At 42.8% G+C, this 24,599-nt stretch overlaps 3 protein-coding genes across 3 annotated transcripts in view; 2 read left to right on the top strand and 1 right to left on the bottom strand.

Annotated features, from left to right (window-relative positions):
* The first annotated feature begins 6 nt into the window (after positions 1 to 6).
* Positions 7 to 8,236, top strand: LOC111970292 (ubiquinol-cytochrome-c reductase complex assembly factor 2). Its single transcript, XM_023996948.2, has 4 exons — positions 7 to 386; positions 908 to 982; positions 2,482 to 2,551; positions 8,001 to 8,236. Exons 1-4 carry the CDS (start codon positions 249 to 251, stop codon positions 8,108 to 8,110), a joined length of 393 nt encoding a protein of 130 aa, XP_023852716.1. The 5' UTR covers positions 7 to 248; the 3' UTR covers positions 8,111 to 8,236.
* Positions 8,237 to 10,541: 2,305 nt separating this feature from the next.
* LOC111969614 (translocator protein-like) lies at positions 10,542 to 12,312 on the bottom strand. Its single transcript, XM_023995760.2, has 3 exons — positions 12,137 to 12,312; positions 10,953 to 11,091; positions 10,542 to 10,721 (listed from the first exon to the last, which is right to left on the bottom strand). Exons 1-3 carry the CDS (start codon positions 12,310 to 12,312, stop codon positions 10,542 to 10,544), a joined length of 495 nt encoding a protein of 164 aa, XP_023851528.1.
* A 5,738-nt stretch (positions 12,313 to 18,050) lies between these two features.
* Positions 18,051 to 24,599, top strand: part of LOC111970291 (fibroblast growth factor receptor substrate 2-like) — a 54,219-nt gene continuing 47,670 nt past the window's right edge. The window contains exons 1-2 of the mRNA XM_023996946.2: positions 18,051 to 18,427; positions 21,644 to 21,731. Coding sequence (XP_023852714.1) covers positions 21,666 to 21,731 — 66 coding nt within the window. The 5' untranslated portion in view covers positions 18,051 to 18,427; positions 21,644 to 21,665. The remainder of the gene's footprint in view (positions 18,428 to 21,643; positions 21,732 to 24,599) is intronic.

Raw genomic sequence — 24,599 nt, 5'->3', positions numbered from 1 at the left:
CAGGGTCTATGCTATCTGGGATCGTTGGGACGTCCCTACCCCCATTGAAGTCGACATTTCAAATGGTTAAGGGAAAAGGTTATGGAAGGATAAATTATGCTTAGGGTAGGGGTTAAGAACGTCCCAAGGATGTGAGATAGCATTAACAACAGGCATAAAAAAACGACGGTCGCCGATAAAGGCCATACTCAGGTTACTCATTCWTATCTTTATCTATTCGTGTTGTTTTTAGCGTTGCATAACAGAACATGTCTGCAGCACGGTACCGTCGGTTCTTGAAACTCTGCGAAGAATGGCCACGGGACGAATCAAAGAAAGGCCGTGATTTAGGAACGTTTCTACGGCAGAGAGTAACCCATGCCTTTCGTGAAGGTGAAAACACACAGGTAGAGCTAATCCACTTACAATGTCGCACGAGAACGTCAACCAATGTGGCTAGCTATCTTTAGCTAGGATGATGGGGCACCCGTCCATATCGACCTTGCAGTTGCATGCAAAACAAACATGTTTAGCAATGTAAATCAAAGTATAGAGCTATAGTCAAGAGATGTAATTGAGTTGTGGTGAGACACGACAATCATGCAGTGAGGCCAGCAGCACAGGGGGGTGGTTCACTTACAAAAACAGAACTAATTTGAAAACCATACCCCCGCTACTGTTTGGTAAATTGACGAATGAGACTGATGAGGAAATGCAGCCTAACCTATGATCAACATGATGGGTKTAGACGTATTTTGAAACAAGGCATTATTCCTTTGCAAAAACACTTATTTTGAAATTGCAGGTCATTTTACAGATTGAGCCTCTAAATCTTAAAAACAATCCCATATAACAGTATCTGTATTTGGATAGTTTCTAGATTATATTGTATGGACCCCCTATGAACTGATCTGATCTTTCTTGACAGCTCTCTGATCCAGAGAAGTGTGATCAAATATATGAAAGCTTGGCCCGAATCAACACTAATGTATACCGAGAAAGAGTAAGTATTCACTTATACTGCATCCCCCCCCAAATTAAAATAAACATTTGCTCAGCTGAAGAAGTGTATATCGGTCTGCTAATACAGGACTAGTAAAGGCCCAGTGCAATTTATTTTTAACTAAATGTATTTGAGTGTTTATCAGCATGTGTAACTTCAGTCTGATAATTCTTTACAAAACCGTTAAACTCAAAGTACTTGTGGAATATAAAAGTACTTGCTTGATATGTTTTCCAGTTTCTTGAAATACTTAGCAAATGCAAGTTATTTCTATATGAACTGAAATGGTCTATTAATTTCTTCCATTTTAGTAGACACTCTTTTCCAGAGCAATTTACAGTAGTGAGTGCATACAATTTCATACTTTTTCATACTGGGAATCGAACCCACAATCCTAGCATTGCAAGCGCCATGCTCTACCAACTGAGCCACATCACAGGCCACTTGACATCTCAATGTACTGAATTACTGTATTGTGCAYTGTTTTTCTTCATGGTGATGGCAAGTCTATAGGTACAAACCTAGATGACCAACCTATGTACAATACAGTAATGTACATTTACATTGTGGTTTGTAAGGATGGTAAATTAATACTGCATAAAAAGTGGTTGTTTTCCTTGTTATTTGATCAAGACAAATATTTAATTTGATGGGGTGATTTGTGTCTTTGCCCATAACACCTTTTGATATAAATGTTTGAGGACAGGGGTTTGTTCTTTGTCATTCTAATGGTATCCAGAATCGCAGAGAAAGTGTCAGGGCAACAACACTTACAATTCCAACTATTTATTCCTGCAAGATACTGTTATATACAACTGCCTTTTTTGCCAAAGTGGAGATGCGGAATTTTTTGGGGGGCCTGTGCTACAGACRWTTATATCGGTCCRCTAATACTAGTAAAGGCCCAGTGCAGTACTTTTTAATTTTATAAATATATTTTTTAAATTCAGATTTTTCAGGGGGTGCTGCAGCRCCTTACTATGGGAACGTATCTTTCATATAGACAGAGTAAAGACATAGGCTGCCACCTGTGCTATTAGCTATCTAGTGTGCTCCGAACACCTGTGTGTAAGCTAACTGGATAGGAAGTGTAGTTCATCAACTGGAGGCACAACGTGTATGGATCTTTGCAAAACAGCTAGAGTAAATATATATWTTTTTTTTATTTGAAAGATTCTTTCTCGCTGACATGTACGATAAGAGGCAAATCAGCACTTTTTGAAAACCATTTAGAAAGCGATGATTATTGACGTTTCTAAACGTTAAACAGAACGTCGGAATTGTAGTTTAACAGAGCCAAATGTGGGGGAATGTAATGGCTGAAAGGTTTTCAAGAGCTATAGTCCACAGCAATGACCATACACAGAGCGATGTCTGTTCATTACACGTGCATTTGCTAGTTGCAGCAGCTATGAAAGATCTTGGAGAAAGCCAATTGATGAAGTTGTGTGTCAATGAGGGTTATCGTTGCCTCTAACTCCTGTAATATCTGTTCACAGTTCCCCCGCACAAGAGATACCAGTTTTACAGGTGTCACAGTGGAAGAATGTAGGATGCTATTAGCAACAGGTATGGACACATAGTCCCAAGTACATCACATTCATTATTTATGCATGCAGATACATTAGGGATGGGCAACTGGTGGCCTGCGCTTTTGTAGTTCCGCAGATCAATTCACAAGCAGTTTCTCTTATGTCAGTCACTTGCTAGGATTCCATCCAATTGGCGACAGATTTTCATGCAAATATTCTCAAATCTGAATAAAGAAAATATGCGCATTTTCCCGCCAGTGGTCTTTCCACCAAACCGACCTCTTGCACGTCCAAATCAGTCCCTGATGATGTTATGCACACAAACTACTTTTTCTCTTAAGTTTTCATGTACTGAATAAAAATCTAATGTTCAATGTGTTTCCATCATATTTTCAACTCTACYGACAGTTCTGTCACACTGTCGGTAGTAGCAAATGTGCCTACTCTGGTCATAGCACATGTGMTCTAGCCATCAGCTCGCAGATACAGTGCGTGTAGGGTAGTCTACATAATGAGGTTATTATGAATGAGCAAGAATATATATATTTTTTCAAACGGCAATCAAGCATCAATTGTCACCAGAATCAGACCCTCAATATTTGTTGAAAAAAAAGCATCAAGATCACCGTACACTGATCACCACCCAGTGAAGTTCATCATAAGTTATTTAATCTGTAGCCTAATAAACTACAAGGTTTCCCGAGTCGTAGTGGGATGGGCAACATGTTTACTTCTATATGATGGTTATTACAGTGCCTTGCAAAAGTATTAATCGCCTTGGTGTTTTTCCTATTTTGTTGCATTACAACCTGTAATTTAAATAGATTTTTATTTGGATTTAATGTAATGGACATTCACAAAATAGTTTAAGTTGGTGGAGTGAAATGGAAACATTTACTTGTTTCAAAAAWAAAWAAAAMATGGAAAAGTGGTGCATGCATATGTTTGCACCCCCTTTGCTATGAAGCCTCTAAATAAGATCTGGTGCAACCAATTACCTTCAGAAGTCACATAATTAGTTAGATTTCACACAGGTGGACTTTATTTAAGTGTCACATGATCTGTCACGTCATCTCWGTATATATATATATACACCTATTCTGAAAGGCCTCAGAGTCTGCAACACCACTAAGCAAGGGGCACCACCAAGCAAGTGACACCATGAAGACCAAGGAGCTCTCCAAACAGGTCAGGGACAAAGTTGTGGAGAAGTACAGATCAGGGTTGGGTTATAAAAAAAAATACCAGAAACTTTGAACATACCATGGAGCACCATTAAATCCATTATTAAAAAATGGAAAGAATATGGCATCACAACAAACCTGCCAAGAGAGGGCCACCCACCAAAACTCACGGACCAGGCAAGGATGGCATTAATCAGAGAGGTATGAAAGAGACCAAAGATAACCCTGAAGGAGCTGCAAAGCTCCACAGTGGAGATTGGAGTATCTGTCCATAGGACCACTTTAAGCCGTACACTCCACAGAGCTAGGCTTTATGGAAGAGTGGCCAGAAAAAAGCCATTGCTTGAAGAGAAAAATAAGCGAACATGTTTGGTGTTCGCAAAAAGCCATGTGGGAGACTCCCCAAACATATGGAAGAAGCTACTCTGGTCAGATGAGACTAAAATTGAGCTTTTTGGCCATCAAGAAAAACACTATGTTTGGCGCAAACCCAACACCTCTCATCAGCCAGAGAACACCATCCCCACAGTGAAGCATGGTGGTGGCAGTATCATGCTGTGGGGATGTTTTTCATTGGCAGGGACTGGGAAACTGGTCAGAATTGAAGGAATGATGGATGGCGCTAAATACAGGGAAATTCTTTGGGAAACCTGTTTTAGTCTTCCAGAGATTTGAGACTGGGACGGAGGTTCACCTTCCAGCAGAACAATGACCCTAAGCATACWGCTAAAGCAACACTCGAGTGGTTTAAGGGGAAACAWTTAAATGTCTTGGAATGGCCTAGTCAAAGCCCAGACCTCAATCCAATTGAGAATCTGTGGTATGACTTAAAAATTGCTGTACACCAGCAGAACCCATCCGACTAGAAGGAGATGGAGCAGTTTTGCCTTGAAGAATGGGCAACAATCCCATTGGCTAGATGTGCCAAGCTTATAGAGACATACCCCAAGAGACTTGCAGCTGTAATTGCTGCAAAAGGTGGCTCTACAAAGTATTGACTTTGGGGGGGTGAATATTTATGCATGCTCAAGTTTTCAATTTTTTTGTTGTTGTCTTATTTCTTGTTTGTTTCACAATAAAAAAGATTTAGCATCTTCAAAGTGGTAGGTATGTTGTGTAAATCAAATGATACAAACCCCCCAAAAATCAATTTTAATTCCAGGTTGTAAGGCAACTAAATAGGAAAAATGCCAAGGGGTGAATACTTTCGCAAGCCACTGTATATAAATATTTGCGCATGAAGCCGTTTCCATTGCCATTTCTCACATAATTAATTTTACCAACACAAAAAGATCCCGCCATGTTGAACGAACAAATTATCTATCGGCATTTATGAAATTGTACCAAAACTTCCTGTTTCCATCCCTTCTGTCGTTATTTGATTTTATATGGTATGACTTTACTTGCATAAAAACTGTGGATGGAATYGTGGTTTCTGACTCACTCAATTAGCTAACATTTTTAAGATTGGTAAGTTAGTCTAGCCAGCAATCTAAAGTTGTAGTAGTCATGGTCAAATTACAGACCAGGGCGTTGATTTTGTTAGTCACTCTCAGTCAGATATCATGTTCAAAACTGCAGACAAATTCTCCACCCTATGGCAAAAGTAGTAGAACTGCAGGAAATTAACTATTTAAAAAAATTAGCCCCACACTGTGAAGAGGGGTGTTGGAGACCCCCAACAAAATTTTACTTCGGGCCCCCAAATGCTAGGGCCAGCTGTGACTGCATGTGGGTATGGATAATTAGACCCGCAAGCCACTGCGGCCTCTCATGATGAGTTCAGATTTTGTGGCCCCCATCACTGCCCATCTCTGAGCTAAATGAATATAACATAATAGGTCTAGTTTTGTTGCAATAAATTAACCAACCCAAATCAAAATGCTATTACATTTAAGGACATACACACTTCCCTATTTCTCTTCAATAATACCAGATCTTCTACTACATGACCAAAAGTATGTGGACACATGGTTGTCGAACATCTCATTCAGAAGTCATGGGCATTAATATGGAGTTGGTCCCCCTTTGCTGCTATAACAGCCTCCACTTTTCTGGGAAAGCTTTCCACTAAATGTTGGAACATCGCTGCTGGGAATTGCTTCCATTCAGCCAGAAAAGCATTAGTGAGGTCGGGCGCTGATGTTGGGCGATTAGGCCTGGCTCACARTCGGTGTTCCAATTCATCCCAAAGGTGTTCGATAAGGGTTGAGGTCAGGCCAGTCAAATTTTTCCACACSGATCTCGAAGGGACAGCAGTGGAGAATGTGGAAAGTTTTAAGTTCCAGGGCATACACATCACAGACAAACTGAAATGGTCCACCCACACAGACAGTGTGTTGAAGAAGGTGCAACAGCACCTAGCGGCTGTGTGAATAGCAACAGCACCTCTTCAATTTCAGGAGGCTGAAGAAATTTGACTTGTCACCCAAAACCCTGACAAACTTTTACAGATGCACAATCGAGAGCATCCTTTTGGGCTGTATCACAGCCTGGTACTGCCGTCACACTGCACAACCACAAGGCTCTCCAGAGGGTGGTGTGGTCTGCATTACGCGTCACCGGGGGCAAACTACCTGCCCTCCATGACCTACAGCACCTGATGTCACAGGAAGGCCAAAAAGATCATCAAGGACAATAACCACCCGAGCCATTGCCTGTTCACACAGCCGCTATCATCCAGAAGGCGAGGTCAGTACAGGTGCATCAAAGCTGAGACAGAGAGACAGAAGTTGTTTTTCAATCTCAAGGCTATCAGACTGCTAAACAGCCATCACTAACATAGAGAGGCTGCTGCCTACATTGAGACCCAATCACTAGACACTTTAATAAATGGATCACTACACAGTAGAAACAATGGCACTTTAATAATGTTTACATATCTTACATTACTCATATCACATGTATATACTGTATGTTATACAATCTACTGCACCTTGCCTATGCCGCTCGGCCATCGCTCATCCATATACTTATATGTACATGTTCTCATTCACCCCTTTAGATTTGTGTGTATTAGGTACTTGTTGGGGAATTGTTAGATTACTGGATAAATATTACTGCACTGTCGGAACTAGAAGCACAAGCGTTTCGCTACACTTGCATTAACATCTGCTAACCATGTGTATGTGACCAATAAAATTTGATTTGATAAACCATTTGTTTATGAACCTCGCTTTGTGCATGGGGGCATTGTCATGCTGAAACAGGAAAGGGCATTCCCCAAACTGTTGCCACAAAGTTGGAAGCACAGAGTTGTCTAGAATGTGATTGTATGCTGTAGCATTAAGATTTCCCTTCACTGGAACTAAGGGGCCTAGCACGAAACATGAAATACAGCCCCAGACCATTATTCCTCCTCCACCAAACTTTACAGTTGGCACTGCATTGGGGCAAGTAGTGCTCTCCTGGCATCCGCCAAACCCAGATTAGTCTGTCGGACTGCCAGATGGTGAAGAGTGATTCATCACTCCAGAGAACACGTTTCCACTGCTCCAGAGTCCAATGGCGGTGAGCTTTATACCACTCCAGTCCACGCTTGCGCATGGTGATCTTAGGCTTGTGTGCTGCAGTTCGGCCATGGAAACCCATTTCATGAAGCTCCAGATGAACAGTTCTTGTGCTGATGTTGCTTGCAGGGGCAGTTTGCAACTCGGTAGTGAGTGTTGCAACCAAGGACTACACTCTTCACTACATGCTTCAGCACTCGGCGATCCTGATTGGTGAGCTTGTGTGGCCTACCACTTTGTGGCTGGGCCGTTGTTGCTCCTAGACGTTTCCACTTCACAATAACCGCACTTACAGTTGACCAGGGCAGGTCTAGCAGGGCAGAAATTTTACCTACTGACTTGTTTGAAAGGTGGCATCCTAGGATGGTGCCACGTTGAATGTCACTGAGCTCTTCAGTAAGGCCATTCTACTGCCAATGTTTGTCTATGGAGATTGTATAGCTGTGTGCTCAATTTTAAACACCTGTCAGCAACGGATGTGGCTCAAATASCTGAATCCACTAATTTCAAGGGGTGTCCACATACTTTTGTGTGTATATAGTGTATTAAAATGTTTCATGTCTGCTTCTGTCAGTTTTAGACACCTGAAGTGTTAATCTGACTCATACCACCATCTAGTGGACTTTGAGGATACCAACATGTTCAGAGAAGCTTTTTTTCTACAAGAGGAGGCCCTTTTGCACTCTTTCAGCAGGAGGCTGACACCCAGGCTAAAGGAACTCCACAGGGTGTTGTTCTGAACATGCATGGTTGGTTCTGATGTCTCTCTAACCCCTCAACTCTTCCACCTCAGGTAACATGCAGAAGATGGATGAGGAGAAGAAGGGCTTGTGGAAAACTCTCACGGAGCGATTCTCCACCAAACAAGATGTCACCCCTGAGAAGGCTCCTGAGAACAAGTAGCACTTCTGTATGTTTTCTTTCCCCTTCAGCCACTTTAGAAATAACCAAATAAATAAGAATAATGTTTTATCTTGTCATTTTAGCAGGGCCATTGTAACATACAGAATAAATTACTGAACACAGAAAGTCTGACTGAAATGTTTAAAGTGGCAATCAGCGGTAGAAAAAATAAAGCGGACTCCCCTGTTCCGGTAAAAAGCTGAGGGATGGGGCTGGAGAACTGTAACTATACTCAAATTCATAGATAGAGCTATGGATGCAAGGACTGACCATTCATGATATCAAACTTATAGTTAACCTTGTTTTGAGGCTATATAGTGTTTGTTTACAAAAATTGAGTAAGACAAGCTTATATTTTAGGTTCTGATGGGGTACAACAGTTGAACCAAGCTCATGAGGCATTTAGAAGTTATATTCTTCAAGAATCAATATCAATTTATAAGTCCAAAAATGGATGTACTAACTGATCAAATCAAAGTTTATTTGTCACGTGCACTGAATACAACAGGTGTAGTAGACCTTACAGTGAAATGCTTACTTACAGGCTTTAACCAATAGTGCAAAAAAGGTATTAGGTGAACAATAGGTAGATAAAGAAATAAAACAACAGTAAAAAGACAGACTATATACAGTAGCGGGGCTATAAAAGTAGTGAGGCTACATACAGACACCGGTTAGTCAGGCTGATTGAGGTAGTATGTATTTGTAAATATGGTTAAAGTGACTATGCATATATGATGAACAGAGAGTAGCAGTAGCGTAAAAGAGGGGGTGGTGGGTGGGACACAATATGTACACGAATGTATAGTTAAAGTGACTATGCATATATGATAAAAAGAGAGTAGCAGCAGCGTAAAAAGAGGGGTGGGGGGGGCACACAATGCAAATAGTCCGGGTAGCCATTTGATTACCTGGCCTTTTTGTCCTAGACTTCGCACTCCGGTACCGCTTGCCTTGCGGTAGTAGAGAGAACAGTCTGTGGCTGGGGTCTTTGACAATTTTTAGGGCCTTCCTCTGACACCGCCTGGTGTAGAGGTCCTGGATGGCAGGCAGCTTAGCCCCAGTGATGTACTGGGCTATACGCACTACCCTCTGTAGTGCTTTGCGGTCAGAGGCCGAGCAATTGCCGTACCAGGCAGTGATGCAACCAGTCAGGATGCTCTCGATGTTGCAGCTGTAGAACCTTTTGAGGATCTCAGGACCCATGCCAAATCTTTTCAGTTTGCTCCTTTTAAAAGGTTCAATGCAGCAGTTTTTATTTCAATATCAAATCATTTCTGGGTTACAGTAAGGTACCTTACTGTGATGGTTTTCAATTAAAATGGTCAAAGAGCAATTTCTCAAGCAATAATTTTGCTAGGACTGTCCGAGTGGTCTGTGGGGAGGGGGGAAAAGGAAAACTGTTCTTGGCAGAGTGGTTTGGAACTCTTTTCTTATTGGCATTTTAACAAATCCACAGTATTATTCCAACCTCTCTGAGAATATGTATAAATATACACAGGAAAGTCACTGACTGCTCTGGGCCTTTTAAATACTATTCAAACACAGCCTTTTACATGGAGCAGACGTTGCTCAAATGCCCTAGCATTGGGTAGATTAACGTCTAGGTGATATGAGTTACAAGTAGTGCATATTATAAAATCAGACATAGGTTTATGTAAATATGTTTATTGGAACAAAGCAAAGTAAACAAACCAGTGCAAAGAGAGAGCATACGTTCAATCATAGAAATCAGTGTTTGCGGTGTAGCGGACTTCTCATAAATTCAAGAATCCATCTTCAGGACAAATAAAACATATATTTTTAACAACAGGCAATTGTAATTCAAATCTGATGTACTTAAGGCTTTGCTGGCATGTACTTYCCTTGTAATAAGAGTTGGCACAATAAATCAGTTCTCTGCAAAGCCATGGTAAGCTTCGACAGAAATATTGGAATACATTTAAGAATGAAGATGGTTTCTGAAATCTTGCAAAAACCAAGCACCAATTTCTTCAATGGAGATTAGTTTATGGGATAAACCTTTATGTAAAAAAAMAAAACGCAGTAGCATACGAATGGCTTAATTGTTTAGACCTTGGAGCTGTCAATACAAAGGCTATGCAATATAAAGAGTTTTTGATAACCGTATAGGAATGATGGTAGATGTTTATGGGGTATTATGGCAATTTCTGAACAATTGTTTTATTATCAATAACATTTTGCAATGTAATGAATTAAGATCATATTACTGATGTTGAGCATTGTTGCCTCATACAATTGTAGGCACAACTACATAGTATAGCCATTTTTTTTAGTGCAAAAAATCTTAATATAAATGCAACCAGTAAGACCACATTTTGGTGCCAATATCAACTGACATAGTTATTTCAACAGGAATAAAGATCTTTCAGAACCTGGGAGAAACCAAGTACGGCACATACAGTGTTGCCTACTCCTCCTTTCCATCCTCATCCTGGTTCTCTCTCCAGATGCAGTAGTTGAGGGAGGTGGCCAAGCACAGCCATGCCAGGTAGTGTGTCAGGAGCAGGCTGGCAGTGCGATTGACCGGATACCAGGATGCCATGGTGGCTCCAACAGCACCAGTCAGCATCACTATCTTGATGAGGGCCTGGGGTAGAGACAACACAAAATGGCTCATATGTCATGTTACACTCACTGTAGCAGAATGGAGGTGGTTTTTACAATGGACTGTGTCTATGGATCACCTATTGGAAAAATTATATTTATAGAAAATTCTCATTGAGTGTACTGCTCTTTTTTTGTTTTTATTCATCAACTCCCCATTATCCCAAAACCTGAAGCCATGAGCCCACAACCTTTGCATTATCTGAGAGCTCACCATTTTCAACTTGTGTGCACCAAAGAAGATGGGAGTCCAGGCCCAGTTGAGAGCCAGCTGCAACGCGTAGAGTCCCAAAGGTGCCACAGCATCCTCAGTGAACCCCCCACACTCCTTCCACACCAGGTAGGATCCATACCTATCAGGGTGATCATAAAAAATAAGATGCAAGTCAGTTCCATATTTCATGATCCGTTTAATAAAACAAGTGGGAACATGTTTTTCTGAATGAAGTGCGTGGAGCAGATTTCCAACAGATTCAGTTGGGAAACAAAATACATTTTCTAGAATCTATCCTGAACAAAAATAAACGCAACAAGTAAAGATTGGTCCCATGTTTCATGAGCTGAAATAAAATATCCCAGAAATGTTCCATACGCACAAAAATCTTGTTTCTCATTTTGTGCACAAATTTGTTTACATCCCTATTAGTGAGCATTTCTCCTTTGTCAAGATAAGCCATCCACCTGAGAAGTGTGGCATATAAAGAAGCTGATTAAACAGCATGGTCATTRCACAGGTGCAACTTGTACTGGGGACAATAAAAGGCCACTCTAAAATGTGCAGTTTTGTCAAAACACAATGCCACAGATGTCTCAAGTTTTGAGGGAGTGTGCAATTGGCATGCTGACTGCAGGAATGTCCACCAGAGCTGTTGCCAGAGAATTGAATGTTAATTTCTCTACCATATCGTTTTAGAGAATTTGGCAGTACGTCCAACCAGCCTCACAACCGCAGACCACATGTTACCACGCCAGCCTAGGACCTCCACATCCGGCTTCTTTACCTGCGGGATCGTCTGAGACCAGGCACCCGGACAGCTGATGAAACTCAGGAGTATTTCTGTCTGTAATAAAGCCCTTTTGTGGGGAAAAACTCATTCTGATTGGTTGAACTTGGCTCCCCAGTGGGTGGGCCTGGCTCCCAAGTGGGTGTGCCCCTGCCCAATCATGTGAAATCCATAGATTAGAGCCTAATTAATTTATTTAAATTKACTGATTTCCTGATATGAACTGTAACTCAGTAAAGTCGTTGAAATTGTTGCGTTTATATTTTTGTTCAGTATCGATCAGTGTAGATTTACTGAACCATATTGGTTGACTTACAGTAATTACAATGTGATAACACAGAAGGGGCTTAGGTGATTGTTTTCAACCTAGCAGAGTATGTTGTCTGACACTCACTCCATGCCTGTGTAGATGGTAGTCCACACTATAGGGAAAGCAGAATTGTGTGGACGCCATGGCGGCTTGTTGAGAGTGGGGTACCACGTCTTCACCTGCTTGCGTGTGATGTAACCTCCATAGAGACCTCCTAGATGAGGCAGGGCAGTCAGGCAAAGCATAGGCAGCCACGACATGTCTGGAGAAGCGAGGGAGCTGTTAATGATTAGTTCATTATAAACTGGGTGGTTCGAGCCCTGAATTTTGTTTGGCTGACAGCCATGGTATATCAGACCGTACACCGCGGGTATGACAAAATATATTTTTACTTCTGTAATTACATTGGTAACCAGTTTATAATAGCAATAAGGCACCTCAGGGGTTTGTGGTGTATGGCCAATATATTACGGCTAAGGGCTGTATCCAGGTTGCGTTGCGTCATGCTTATAAACAGCCACACCCCCCCGGGCCTTATTGCTTAATTATATACTGGTTAAACCTGTTAATTATTATTTTGTAAAATGTATTACACTTGCAAAAGTAGGCTATAATTTGATGTCTATTATTGCAACTTCAAGGGAAACTTCAATATTGTTAAACTTCATAATTGGTTTGATGCCATTTCACATACTCTACATGGTGAAAAGTATGTGGACACCTGCTCGTCTAACATCTTATTCCAAAATCATGGGCATTAGTATGGAGTTGGTCCCCCCTTTGTTGCTATAACAGCCTATACTCTTCTCGGAAGGCTTTCCACGAGATGTTGGAACATTGCTGTGGGGACTTGCTTACTCCTCTGTAAACTGGTAGTCTCTGTATACCCGTCGCAAGACCCACTGGTTGATGCTTATTTATAAAACCCTCTTAGGGATCACTCCCCCCATCTGAGATATCTACTGCAACCCTCATTCTCCACATACAACACCCGTTCTGCCAGTCACATTCTGTTAAAGGTCCCCAAAGGACACACATCCCTGGGTCGCTCCTCTTTTCAGTTSGCTGCAGCTAGCGACTGGAACGAGCTGCAACAAACAAACTGGACAGTTTTATCTCAATTTCTTCATTCAAAGACTCAATCATGGACACTCTTACTGACAGTTGTGACTGCTTTGCGTGATGTATTGTTGTCTACCTTCTTGCCCTTTGTGCTGTTGTCTGTGCCCAATAATGTTTGTACCATGTTTTGTAATGCTACCATGTTGTGTTGCTACCATGTTGTTGTCATGTGTTGCTGCCTTGCTATTGTCTTAGGCCTATCTTTATGTAGTGTTGTGATGTCTCTCTTGTCATGATGTGTGTTTTGTCCTATATTTTTATTTTATTATTTTTAATCCCAGCCCCCGTCCCCACAGGAGGCCTTTTGGTGGGCCGTTATTGTAAATAAGAATTTGTTCTTAACTGACTTGCCTAGTTTAAATGTATTTGTTTTGAAAATGAGTGAGGTCGGGCACTGATGTTGGGCGATTAGGCCTGGCTTGCAGTCGGCGTTCTAATTCATCCCAAAAGTGTTTGATGGGGTTGAGGTCAGGGCTCTGTGCAGGCCAGTCAAATTCTTCCACACCGATCTCGACAAACCATTTCTGTATGGATCTTGCTTTGTGTACGGGGGCATTGTCATGCTGAAACAGGAAAAGGCCTTCCCCAAACTGTTGCCACAAAGTTGAAAGCACAGAATCACCTAGAATGTCGTTGTATGCTGTAGCATTAAGATTTCCCTTCACTGGAACTAAGGGGCCTAACCCGAACCATGAAAAACAGCCCCAGACCATTATTCCTCCTCCACCAAACTTTACATTTTGCACGATGCCTTTGGGCAGGCAGGTAGCGTTCTTCTGGCATCCACCAAACCCAGATTCGTCCGTCGAACTGCCAGATGGTGAAGCGTGATTCATCATTCTAGAGAACGCGTTTTCAGAGTTCAATGGCGGCAAGCTTAACACCACTCCAGCCAACGCTTGACATTGCCCATGGTGTTCTTAGGCTTGTGTGTGGCTGCTTGGCCATGGAAACCATGAACGTTTCCATTTTAATACAACAGCACTTACAGTTGACGGGGGCAGCTCAAGCAGGGCACACATTTGACAAACTGACTTGTTGGAAAGGTGGCATCCTATAACGGTGCCACGTTGAAAGTCACGGAGCTCTTCAGTACGGGCCATTCTACTGCCAATGTTTGTCTATGGAGATTGCATGGCTGTGTGCTCGATTTTGTACACTTGTCAGCAACGGGTGTTGTTGAAAATGCCGAATCTAATTTGAAGGGTTGTCCACATACTTTTAGTGTATGTTGATGTTGGGGTAGTGCTGAAGATCATGAATGTGAAATTTAAAATTTTGGAAATTTCCCATTCAGAATTAGCCTACAATACTACTAACCTACCAAACAGCTGAACTTTAAGTGGTTGTCACGCCCTGACTTAGAGAGCCTTTTTATTATCTATTTTGGTTAGGTCAGGGTGTGACTAGGGTGGGTACTCTAGTTTGTGTATTTCTATGTTGGCCTGGTATGGTTCCCAATCAGAGGCAGCTGTCTATCGTTGTCTTTGATTGGGGATCATATTTAGGCAGCCTTTTACCACCTGTTGTGTGTGGGATCTTGATTTTGTATTGTTGCTTTTTAGCYCTACAAAGCTGTACGTTTCGTTTGTTACTCTTTCTTGTTTTGTGCTGGTTATCATAAATAAAAATGATTAACCTACCCCACGCTGCATCTTGGTCCGACCATCCTTCCAACAACGATCGTTACAGAAGATCCCACCACCCCAGGACCAAGCAGCGTGCCCAGGAGGAGCAGGGATCCTGGGAGGAAAGTCAGGAGTGGAGGACAACTTGGACGTGGGACGAAATCATGGCAGAAAAATAAAATGGGGGGGGCACACGGAGAGGTCGGCGGAGCCGAGGTGTGAACCAGAGCCAGTCCACACGGGGTGGTCGGCGGAGCCGAGGGAGCCAGTCTGGGAGAGGAAGGTGAACTTGGAGGGGAGTGAAGGGAGTGAATCAGAGACAGTCAGTGAGTTGATGGGGAAATTGGAGGAGAGAGTTATGAGAGAGCTGTTGTGTTGGTGCATGAGGCACGACATTCGCCCTARGGAGCGTGTCCTCAGTTTAATGCCACCTGAGTCAGCTCTCCGTACTCGTCCTGAGGAGCGTGCTAGCCGTCTGGTGAAGACTGTGCCGGCCCCACACACCAGGTCTCCAGTATGCCTCCCCAGCCCTGCACGTCCTGTGCCAGCTCTCCGCACTCGCTTTGAGGAGCGTGTTATCGTTCCGGTACAATGTGTGCCGGTTCTACGCACCGTGTCTCCAGTGCACCTCCACAGCCCGGTACGTCCTGTGCCAGCTCCCCGCACTTGCCGTGAGAAGGTTGTCATCTGTCCAAGACACGTTGTGCCAGCTCTACGCTCCAGACCTCCAGTGTGCCTCCACAGCCCGGTACGTCCTGTGCCAGCTCCACGCTCCAGGCCTCCTGTGCGTCTCCCCAGCCCGGTATGCCATGTGCCAGCTCCACGCACCAGGCCTCCTGTGCGTCTCCCCAGCCCGGTACGTTCTGTGCCGGCTCCACGCTGCAGGCCTCCTGTGCGTCTCCCCAGCCCGGTACATCCTGTGCCGGCTCCACGCACCCGGCCTCCAGTGCGTCTCCCCAGCCCGGTACGCCCTGTGCCAGCTCCACGCACCAGGCCTCCTGTGTGTCTCCCCAGCCCGGTACGTCCTGTGCCAGCTCCACGCACCAGGCCTCCAGCGACGGTCTGTAGTTCGGAGCMTCCAGCGACGGTCTGCGGTCCGGAGCCTCCAGCGACGGTTCCCGGTCCGGAGCCTCCAGCGACTGATCCCAGTCCGGAGCCTCCAGCGACGGATCCATGGCCCGGAGCCTCCAGCGACRGATCCATGGCCCGGAGCCTCCAGCAATGGATCCATTGGATCCATATTGCTTGTAGGCTATAGGCCTGCATGTATAATTTATAAACTACAAACTTTCCTGGAAACTTGTTAATGTAGACCTATGACTTGGGCCTGGTGTTTTAGTAGTTTTTTTTCTAAAATGCCTATCATACCCATACCCTTAAATTGATTAGTCACAGGAATCAGGACTAATAAAGCCAGTGCATCATTTCTTTAAGACATGAAGGTCAGTCAGTACAGAAGATTTGCAGTCCCAAAAACCATCAAGCGCTATGATGAAACTCTCTCTCATGAGGTCCGCCACAGGAAAGGAAGACCCAGAGTTACCTCTGCTGCGGAGGATAAGTTCATTAGAATTACCAGCTTCAGAAATGTCAGCCCAAATAAATGCTTCACAGAGTTCAAGTAACACACACATCTCAACATCAACTGTTCAGAGGAGACTGTGTGAATCAGTTCTTCATGGTCAAATTGTTGCAAAGAAACCACTACTAAAGGACACCATTAAGAAGAAGAGACTTGCTTGGGCCAAGAAACAAATTAGACCGGTGGAAATGTGTCCCTTGGTCTGGAGTCCAAATTGGAGATTTTTGGTTCCAACCGCTGTGTCTTTGTGAGACGTGGTGTGGGTGAACGGATGATCTCTGCATATGTATTTCCCACCGTAAAGTATGGAGGAGGAGGTGTTAGGGTGTGGGGGTGCTTTGCTGGTGACACTGTCTGTGATTTATTTAGAATTCAAGGCACACTTAACCAGCATGGATACCACAGCATTCTGCAGCGATAAGCCATCTCATCTAGTTTTGCTCTAAATGGGACTATAATTTATTTTTCAACAGGACAATGACCAACACACCTCCAGGCTGTGTAAGGGCTATTTTACCAAGAAGGAGAGTGATGGAGTTCTGCATCAGATGACCTTTCCTCCGCAATCCCCCGACCTCAACCAAATTGAGATAGGATGGGATGAGTCGGACCGCAGAGTGAAGGAAAAGTAGCCAACAAGTGCTCAGCATATGTGGGAACTCCTTCAAGACTGTTGGAAAAGCATTCCATGTGAAGCTGGAGGAGAGAATGCCAAGGGTGTGCAAAACTGTCATCAAGGCAAAGGGTGGCTATTTCTAGAATCTCAAATATAAAATATATTTAGATTTGTTTAACACATTTATTTATATATATATATATATATATATATATATATATATATTTGTACCTTTATTTAACTAGGCAAGTCAGTTAAGAACAAATTCTTATTTTTGATTACTACATGATTACTACATGGTACATGATTACTACATGATGTGTTATTTCATAGTTTTGATGTCTTCACTATTATTCTACAATGTAGAAATTTATAAAAATAAAGAAAAACCCTTGAATGTGTAGGTGTTCTAAAACTTTTGACCAGTAGTGTAGATTCGGCATTCCTAAAATAAAATGTCAGGCAACACTGTAGGCCAGGGATGGGCAACTCCAGTTCTCTGGGGCCTGGATGGTGTGACACTTTTACCCCAGCTCCAGCTAACACATGTGACTCCAATAATCAACTAATCATAATCTTCAGTTTAGAATTAGCTTAATTCATTGTGTTGACTTGGGATGGGGAAAAAGTGTGACACTTTTCCAGACCTGTGTACTGGAGTTGCCCATCGCTGCTTTAGGCTATAACTCCGGCCTTGACTTCCACGTCCATGGACGTTGGTTTTTGGTCCAGTCCGGTCCAAATCTGAACCAATCATAGATGTCTATGTTTTGTTCAGATTTTGTCCGGTCTGAACCAGCCTTGATTTGGCCCAAACATAGATGTCTATAAATTAYGTATTTCAACTCTCATTCAGAACTGAAAATGAACCTGATTTCAAAGTCTTGAAAATACGTATTTTCACCTTTCATTCAGAACCTAAATTGAAACTAACTTCAACGTCTGGATAAAATCCGTATTTTAGACGTCTTTTAAACGTGAATTTGCTTACTGTGACTATTCTTGTAGGGCTGCACATTTTTGGTCTCACCTCGGGCGGCAGACCCGCCAGGACGGGCCCTGCATCTACCACATCGTCCTATAGCAAACCATAGTCACACCTTAGCGTCACATTCAGTCCTCCAGCTTTCTATACCTTCTTGTCGCTCCACAAAACCTCGTTGTCTGATTGTGAACTCTCAACCCCGTGGTCGGGAAATGTCAAAGAGAGGCCCGTGCTGCAGCAGGGGGGGCGTAAATAAAATAAAAACAACAGTTTATTGCTTTATTTTCAGATAATTTATTTTCCTTTCTTATTTAACAAGTGTCATATACAATACTAGCATCATAAACCGACGCGTATATGACCAGCTCCTCTCGCAATTTCCGTTGACAACAATTTGCAGTCTTGATCATTCTCGTCTCGCATAACAATCCTTGCCAAACATGTGAGTAGCAACCGCTGCTGTATGTTTCCTTTAGTAAACCTGTTATATCTGTGATATGGCTTTCTCCCATGTGTCCCCTCCCATTTTCACAGATAGGCTAAACAATGTCGGTGTGCAGTGTTTCATACAAAACAGCTGTCTGTGTTCCTCTACAGTTATACCTGCTCGGCTGCTGCGCTGCACATTTATAAACGCTTTCGCTGTCATTGTGCGTTTGTATGGCGACGTCGATTCATTGTTTTTTATTTTATTTTTTACAGTTCCCCATGTGTTGCGTTGTCTTAGTGTTTAGCTGGCGAAAGGAAATCCGTAATAAGGGACCTATCGCTAGCTATAGTATCTCTTTTGAAAAATAATTACATTTTCATCCCGTTTAGTAACTCAGGATATCACATCGGGATCACATAGTCAGTATGGTGATATAGACTACTTAGCTATATGAGATTAGAAACACCACAAAGGATTACAGTAGTAATATTGTGTATTCATTTTGTGTAGGCTAACCCTAACAAAAATCCCGTGTATGAATGATCAAAGTATTATTATAGGCTATTTGTCTCTTATTATGGGCATGTAAGACATACTGACAACTGGTGTGTCTATTGACAGTGCAGTTTGATTAGGGGGATTGCACACAAACATGTTAGTCTGTTTGTCTCAGTAGTCCGTTATTGAAATTATAACATAGTAGGCCTAATACACATGGTAATGCAGCAAATGCAACACAAATGCATGTTGACCATCAATTCAAATAAATAATGTATCATAGTAGTGGAAATACTCATATCTGGGCCAGCTGACATGCTGTTATTTATGTCTGGGCCCAAGGGTGGCACCAGACTACACTAAACACCTTGGATTCATCACCCAYACTTCTAAGGTTGTATCTTGGATTTTTTTTGTTTTCATTTATCCCTGTTATACGAGTGACGAGTTAGGCCTAGTCTACTTCATACTCAGTTTGGTTGATCATTTAGTTGTTTTACTCAACAACAAAAACACTGGAGGTAAAAACAATAAAATGTCAACCTGGGTCCATATTTATAAAGTAGGAGTGCTGATCTAGAGTGCTGGATCTGCTAGTGCTGGATCTCCTACAGGAGTGCTGATCTGCTACTCTCTGTTCATCATATATGCATAGTCACTTTAACCATATCTACATGTACAGTGGGGCAAAAAAGTATTTAGTCAGCCACCAATTGTGCAAGTTCTCCCACTTAAAAAGATGAGAGAGGCCTGTAATTTTCATCATAGGTACACTTCAACTATGACAGACAAAATGAGAAAACAAAATCCAGAAAATCACATTGTAGGATTTTTTATGAATTTATTTGCAAATTATGGTGGAAAATAATTATTTGGTCACCTACAAACAAGCAAGATTTCTGGCTCTCACAGACCTGTAACTTCTTCTTTAAGAGGCTCCTCTGTCCTCCACTCGTTACCTGTATTAATGGCACCTGTTTGAACTTGTTATCAGTATAAAAGACACCTCTCCACAACCTCAAACAGTCACACTCCAAACTCCACTATGGCCAAGACCAAAGAGCTGTCAAAGGACACCAGAAACAAAATTGTAGACCTGCACCAGGCTGGGAAGACTGAATCTGCAATAGGTAAGCAGCTTGGTTTGAAGAAATCAACTGTGGAGCAATTATTAGGAAATGGAAGACATACAAGACCACTAGAAATCTTCCTCGATCTGGGGCTCCACGCAAGATCTCACCCGTGGGGTCAAAATGATCACAAGAACGGTGAGCAAAAATCCCAGAACCACACGTGGGGACCTAGTGAATGACCTGCAGAGAGCTGGACCAAAAGTAACAAAGCCTACATCAGTAACACACTACGCCGCCAGGGACTCAAATCCTGCAGTGCCAGACATGTCCCCCTGCTTAAGCCAGTACAATGTCCAGGCCCGTCTGAAGTTTGCTAGAGAGCATTTGGATGATCCAGAAGAAGATTGGGAGAATGTCATATGGTCAGATGAAACCAAAATATAACTTTTTGGTAAAAACTCAACTCGTCGTGTTTGGAGGACAAAGAATGCTGAGTTGCATCCAAAGAACATCATACCTACTGTGAAGCATGGGGGTGGAAACATGCTTTGGGGCTGTTTTTCTGCAAAGGGACCAGAACGACTGATCCGTGTAAAGGAAAGAATGAATGGGGCCATGTATCGTGAGATTTTGAGTGAAAACCTCCTTCCATCAGCAAGGGCATTGAAGATGAAACGTGGCTGGGTCTTTCAGCATGACAATGATCCCAAACACACCGGGCAACGAAGGAGTGGCTTCGTAAGAAGCATTTCAAGGTCCTGGAGTGGCCTAGCCAGTCTCCAGATCTCAACCCCATAGAAAAACTTTGGAGGGAGTTGAAAGCCGTGTTTCCCAGCAACAGCCCCAAAACATCACTGCTCTAGAGGAGATCTGCATGGAGGAATGGGCCAAAATACCAGCAACAGTGTGTGAAAACCTTGTGAAGACTTACAGAAAACGTTTGACCTCTGTCATTGCCAACAAAGGGTATATAACAAAGTATTGAGATAAAGCTTTTGTTATTGACCAAATACTTATTTTCCACCATAATTTGCAAATAAATTCATTAAAAATCCTACAATGTGATTTTCTGGATTTTTTTTTCTCATTTTGTCTGTCATAGTTGAAGTGTACCTATGATGAAAATTACAGGCCTCTCTCATCTTTTTAAGTGGGAGAACTTGCACAATTGGTGGCTGACTAAATACTTTTTTGCCCCACTGTACATACTACCTCAAATCAGCTTGACTAACCGGTGTCTGTATGTAGCCTCGCTACTTTTATAGCCTCGCTACTGTTATTTTTCACTGTGTTTTTTATTTTTTTWGTTACCTATTTTTCACCTAATACCTTTTTTGCACTATTGGTTAGAGCCTGTAAGTAAGCATTTCACTGTAAGGTCTACGGCGCATGTGACAAATAAACTTTGATTTGATTTTCCTTGTATCAAAATGTTCTAATGAAATCGTTCATAGGTCTTTGGTCCCACTCCTCTACAGTGTGTGTGTGTGTTYATGGGATAACATCTATCTTATCTATCTTATCTATCTTATCTAAAGTGGTTGTTCCACTGGATATCATAAGGTGAATGCACCAATTTGTAAGTCGCTCTGGATAAGAGCGTCTGCTAAATGACTTAAATGTMAATGTAAATGTAATCTTTTTGTCTGTACTGTAGGTTTCAGCTGTCCTGCTGAGCTATGGGGAGCTGTTGGAGCTGTCTATACAGAGACCCCATCCAAGACAACCATCTCACTAAATTCAAGGTTCCTTTCTAAACCCTCATATATTGGCTGCCCTAGTGTGTGGTGTATTTGATTTGATCAGATACCTAGTCTATGGTGTTTTATGTTATGATGAGCTTTTCTTTGCTGTTGTGCTTTTGTCCTATACACCTGGCTATTATGGCTCGGTTATAACAGTGGATAGTCAGCTATCCAGCTATCTATTGATGCCTAATATCTGTAAAAAAAATAATATATATATATCTTGTCAAATACTGGATAGGTGCAGTGAAATGTACTGTACTATGCCCTGTTTACCTTTTGTTTACATATAGTGACTGCATTATGTACTTCCAAATACAATAATCTGTCTTAATTTAGACACAGATTTATGCTCTGCATCTATGTATGCTGGTCACCATAGCAGCACCTACCTGTAGCACGCGCTCCAGCAGGTATATCTCTCTGGTCACCCCCAAAACCAATTCTTCCTTTGGCCGCCTCTCCTTCCAGTTCTCTGCTGCCAATGACTGGAACGAACTACAAAAATCTCTGAAACTGGAAACACTTATCTCCCTCACTAGCTTTAAGCACCAGCTGTCAGAGCAGCTCATAGATTACTGCACCTGTACATAGCCCATCTATAATTTAGCCTTTTTTTTTTTATCTGAGCGTTAGTTCTCGGTTGCTTTTTGACTGCGAAAGTGATCTCGACTCAGAAACGGTTGGTGACCACTGACTTTTTTCACCTTTTATTTAACCAGGTAGGCAATTTGAGAACAAGTTCTATTTACATTGCGACCTGGCCAAGATAAAGCAAGCAGTGTGAACAACAACACACATAGTTACACATGGAGTAAAAACAAACATACAGTCAATAACAGTGAAAAAAAGTCTATATACAATATGAGCAAGTGAGGTGAGATAGGGAGGTGAAGGCAAACAAAATATATATATATTATGATTCCAAGATGGGTAGCATCGGACGTGTGTTTTGTCTTGTCCCGTGTAAATAATCGTTTTCCTTTTTTTTTCCGTTTATATTTTAATCTCACTTTCCATCTACGACTGAATATACTCTCCTGCAACCCCCAACACCCAATGTGTACGGATCTGCTATTTTTATAACTTAAAACCGGAACCCCATCAGAAGCTAGCCAGCTAACTAACTACTAGCTATTATCAGTTAGTCACTGCTAGTGGTCTTTACCGTTAACTTCGGACACCAGCCAGCCTCAGCTTGGTCAATACATGCCAGTCTGCACAGCGCGATACAACCCAGATATCGGACTGCTTTTTCTCTACCAAATCTCCAGATTACTACCTGCAAGCTCTGGACTTTACACGCGATGAGATCGTAAGCTAGCTGCAATCTGAGTGGCTACTCCTGGCTAACGTCTCTGTCCCGAAGCAAGCAACAGTTAGCCTGAGCTAGCCTCGAGCTAGGCCATCTCCCGGCTAGCCGAAGAGGTCCTCCGGCTAATTCTTGTGCTACAATACATATTTTGCCAATTGGCCTGGACCTTTTTTTGCCGACACAGAGCCCTGCAAATCCATCACAACTGGTCTAAATCAGCTACAAGCTAATTAGTAGCCATTTTTTTGCCGCTGCTAGCAGCTTTTACCTTCTGCACAGACCAAGCCCTGTTATTAGCCTGGATATTACTCACCAATTTACCAGCAATCGGACTGTCTCTCGACAACAACGCCGGATTCCTCCGTAATCCCTGAGCCACTACTTCTGATCCTCACAGCTAGCTTGCAGCTAGCGCAGCTAGCGCCACTGCACGAAGCTAGCACCAGTTAGCAAACACAATTCTACAATTCACAACCTCTCTTTCGCCATCGCCATCCGCTTGGATTCTCTGTCGACACGACACGTCTGGTCTGCAGACGAATACCCCACGCTGTGCCCCTCAACCCGGCCTCCTCTGAGCAGACCCCCTCCGCTGAGCAGACCCACCCCCGGCTACTAACTTTAAACGCCGCGTGCTAGCTTAGTGGAGCCTCCTGCTCCATCTACGGCTGCCCCCTGGACACTATGATCACTTGGCTACATAGCTGATGCCTGCTGTTGACTGTCCATTATTTCACGGTACTCCATCTGTTTATTTGTTGTTATATCTGTGTCGGCTCGTGCTTTAACTCAGGATCTGTGTGTAGTTAATCCGACCCTCCTTCTGCTAGTCGTCGCCATTTTTACCTGTTGTTGCTGTGTTAGACTAGCACCCTGTTATTGCTGCTGTTATCTTACCTGTTGTTTTAGCTAGCTCTCCAATCAAGACCTGCAATCACTTTATGCCTTATTGTATGTCTCTTCTCAAATATCAATATACTTGCATACTGTTGTTCAGGCTAGTTATCATTATCATTGTTTTGGTTTGCAATGGACCCGTAGTTCCACTCTCGTACCTCTGATACCTCCATTGTCCCCACCCCCCACACTGCGGTGACCTCACCCATTGAGACGCACATGTCCAGAGATACAACCTCTCTTATCATCACCAGTGCCTGGCTTGCCTCCGCTTACTCCGTGCCCAACCATACCCCTCCCCTGTCGCACATTATGCCAGAATCTATTCTACCACGCCCATAAATCTGCTCCTTTTATTCTTTGTCCCCAACGCTCTAGGCGACCAGTTTTGATAGCCTTTAGCCGCACCCTCATGCCTACTACTCCTCTGTTCCTCGGGTGATGTGGAGGAAACCAGGCCCTGCATGTATTCCCAGTCACCCTCATTTGTTGACTTCTGTGATCGAAAAAGCCTTGGCCTCATGCATGTCAACATCAGAAGCCTCCTCCCTAAGTTTGCCTTCTCACCGCGTTTAGCACACTCTGCAACCCTGATTGTCCTTGCCGTGTCCGAATCCTGGCTTAGGAAGGCCACAAAAATTCTGGGATTTTCCATA

This window comes from Salvelinus sp. IW2-2015, linkage group LG11 (assembly GCF_002910315.2).
Source record: "Salvelinus sp. IW2-2015 linkage group LG11, ASM291031v2, whole genome shotgun sequence".
NCBI lineage: Eukaryota > Metazoa > Chordata > Actinopteri > Salmoniformes > Salmonidae > Salvelinus > Salvelinus sp. IW2-2015.
The sequence above is the reverse complement of the archived record's forward strand: the minus strand, read 5'-3'. Positions and strand labels throughout refer to the sequence as shown.

Excerpts from the sequence above, each read along its gene's own strand:
- LOC111970292 (XM_023996948.2), top strand. The coding sequence starts at position 249 with ATGTCTGCAGCACGGTACCGTCGGTTCTTGAAACTCTGCGAAGAATGG. Across the intron at positions 983-2,481 it reads CTAATGTATACCGAGAAAGA|TTCCCCCGCACAAGAGATAC; the intron begins GTAAGTATTCAC and ends ATCTGTTCACAG. Across the intron at positions 2,552-8,000 it reads TAGGATGCTATTAGCAACAG|GTAACATGCAGAAGATGGAT; the intron begins GTATGGACACAT and ends CTTCCACCTCAG.
- LOC111969614 (XM_023995760.2), bottom strand. The coding sequence starts at position 12,312 with ATGTCGTGGCTGCCTATGCTTTGCCTGACTGCCCTGCCTCATCTAGGA. Across the intron at positions 11,092-12,136 it reads ACCATCTACACAGGCATGGA|GTATGGATCCTACCTGGTGT; the intron begins GTGAGTGTCAGA and ends TCACCCTGATAG. Across the intron at positions 10,722-10,952 it reads GTGCACACAAGTTGAAAATG|GCCCTCATCAAGATAGTGAT; the intron begins GTGAGCTCTCAG and ends TCTCTACCCCAG.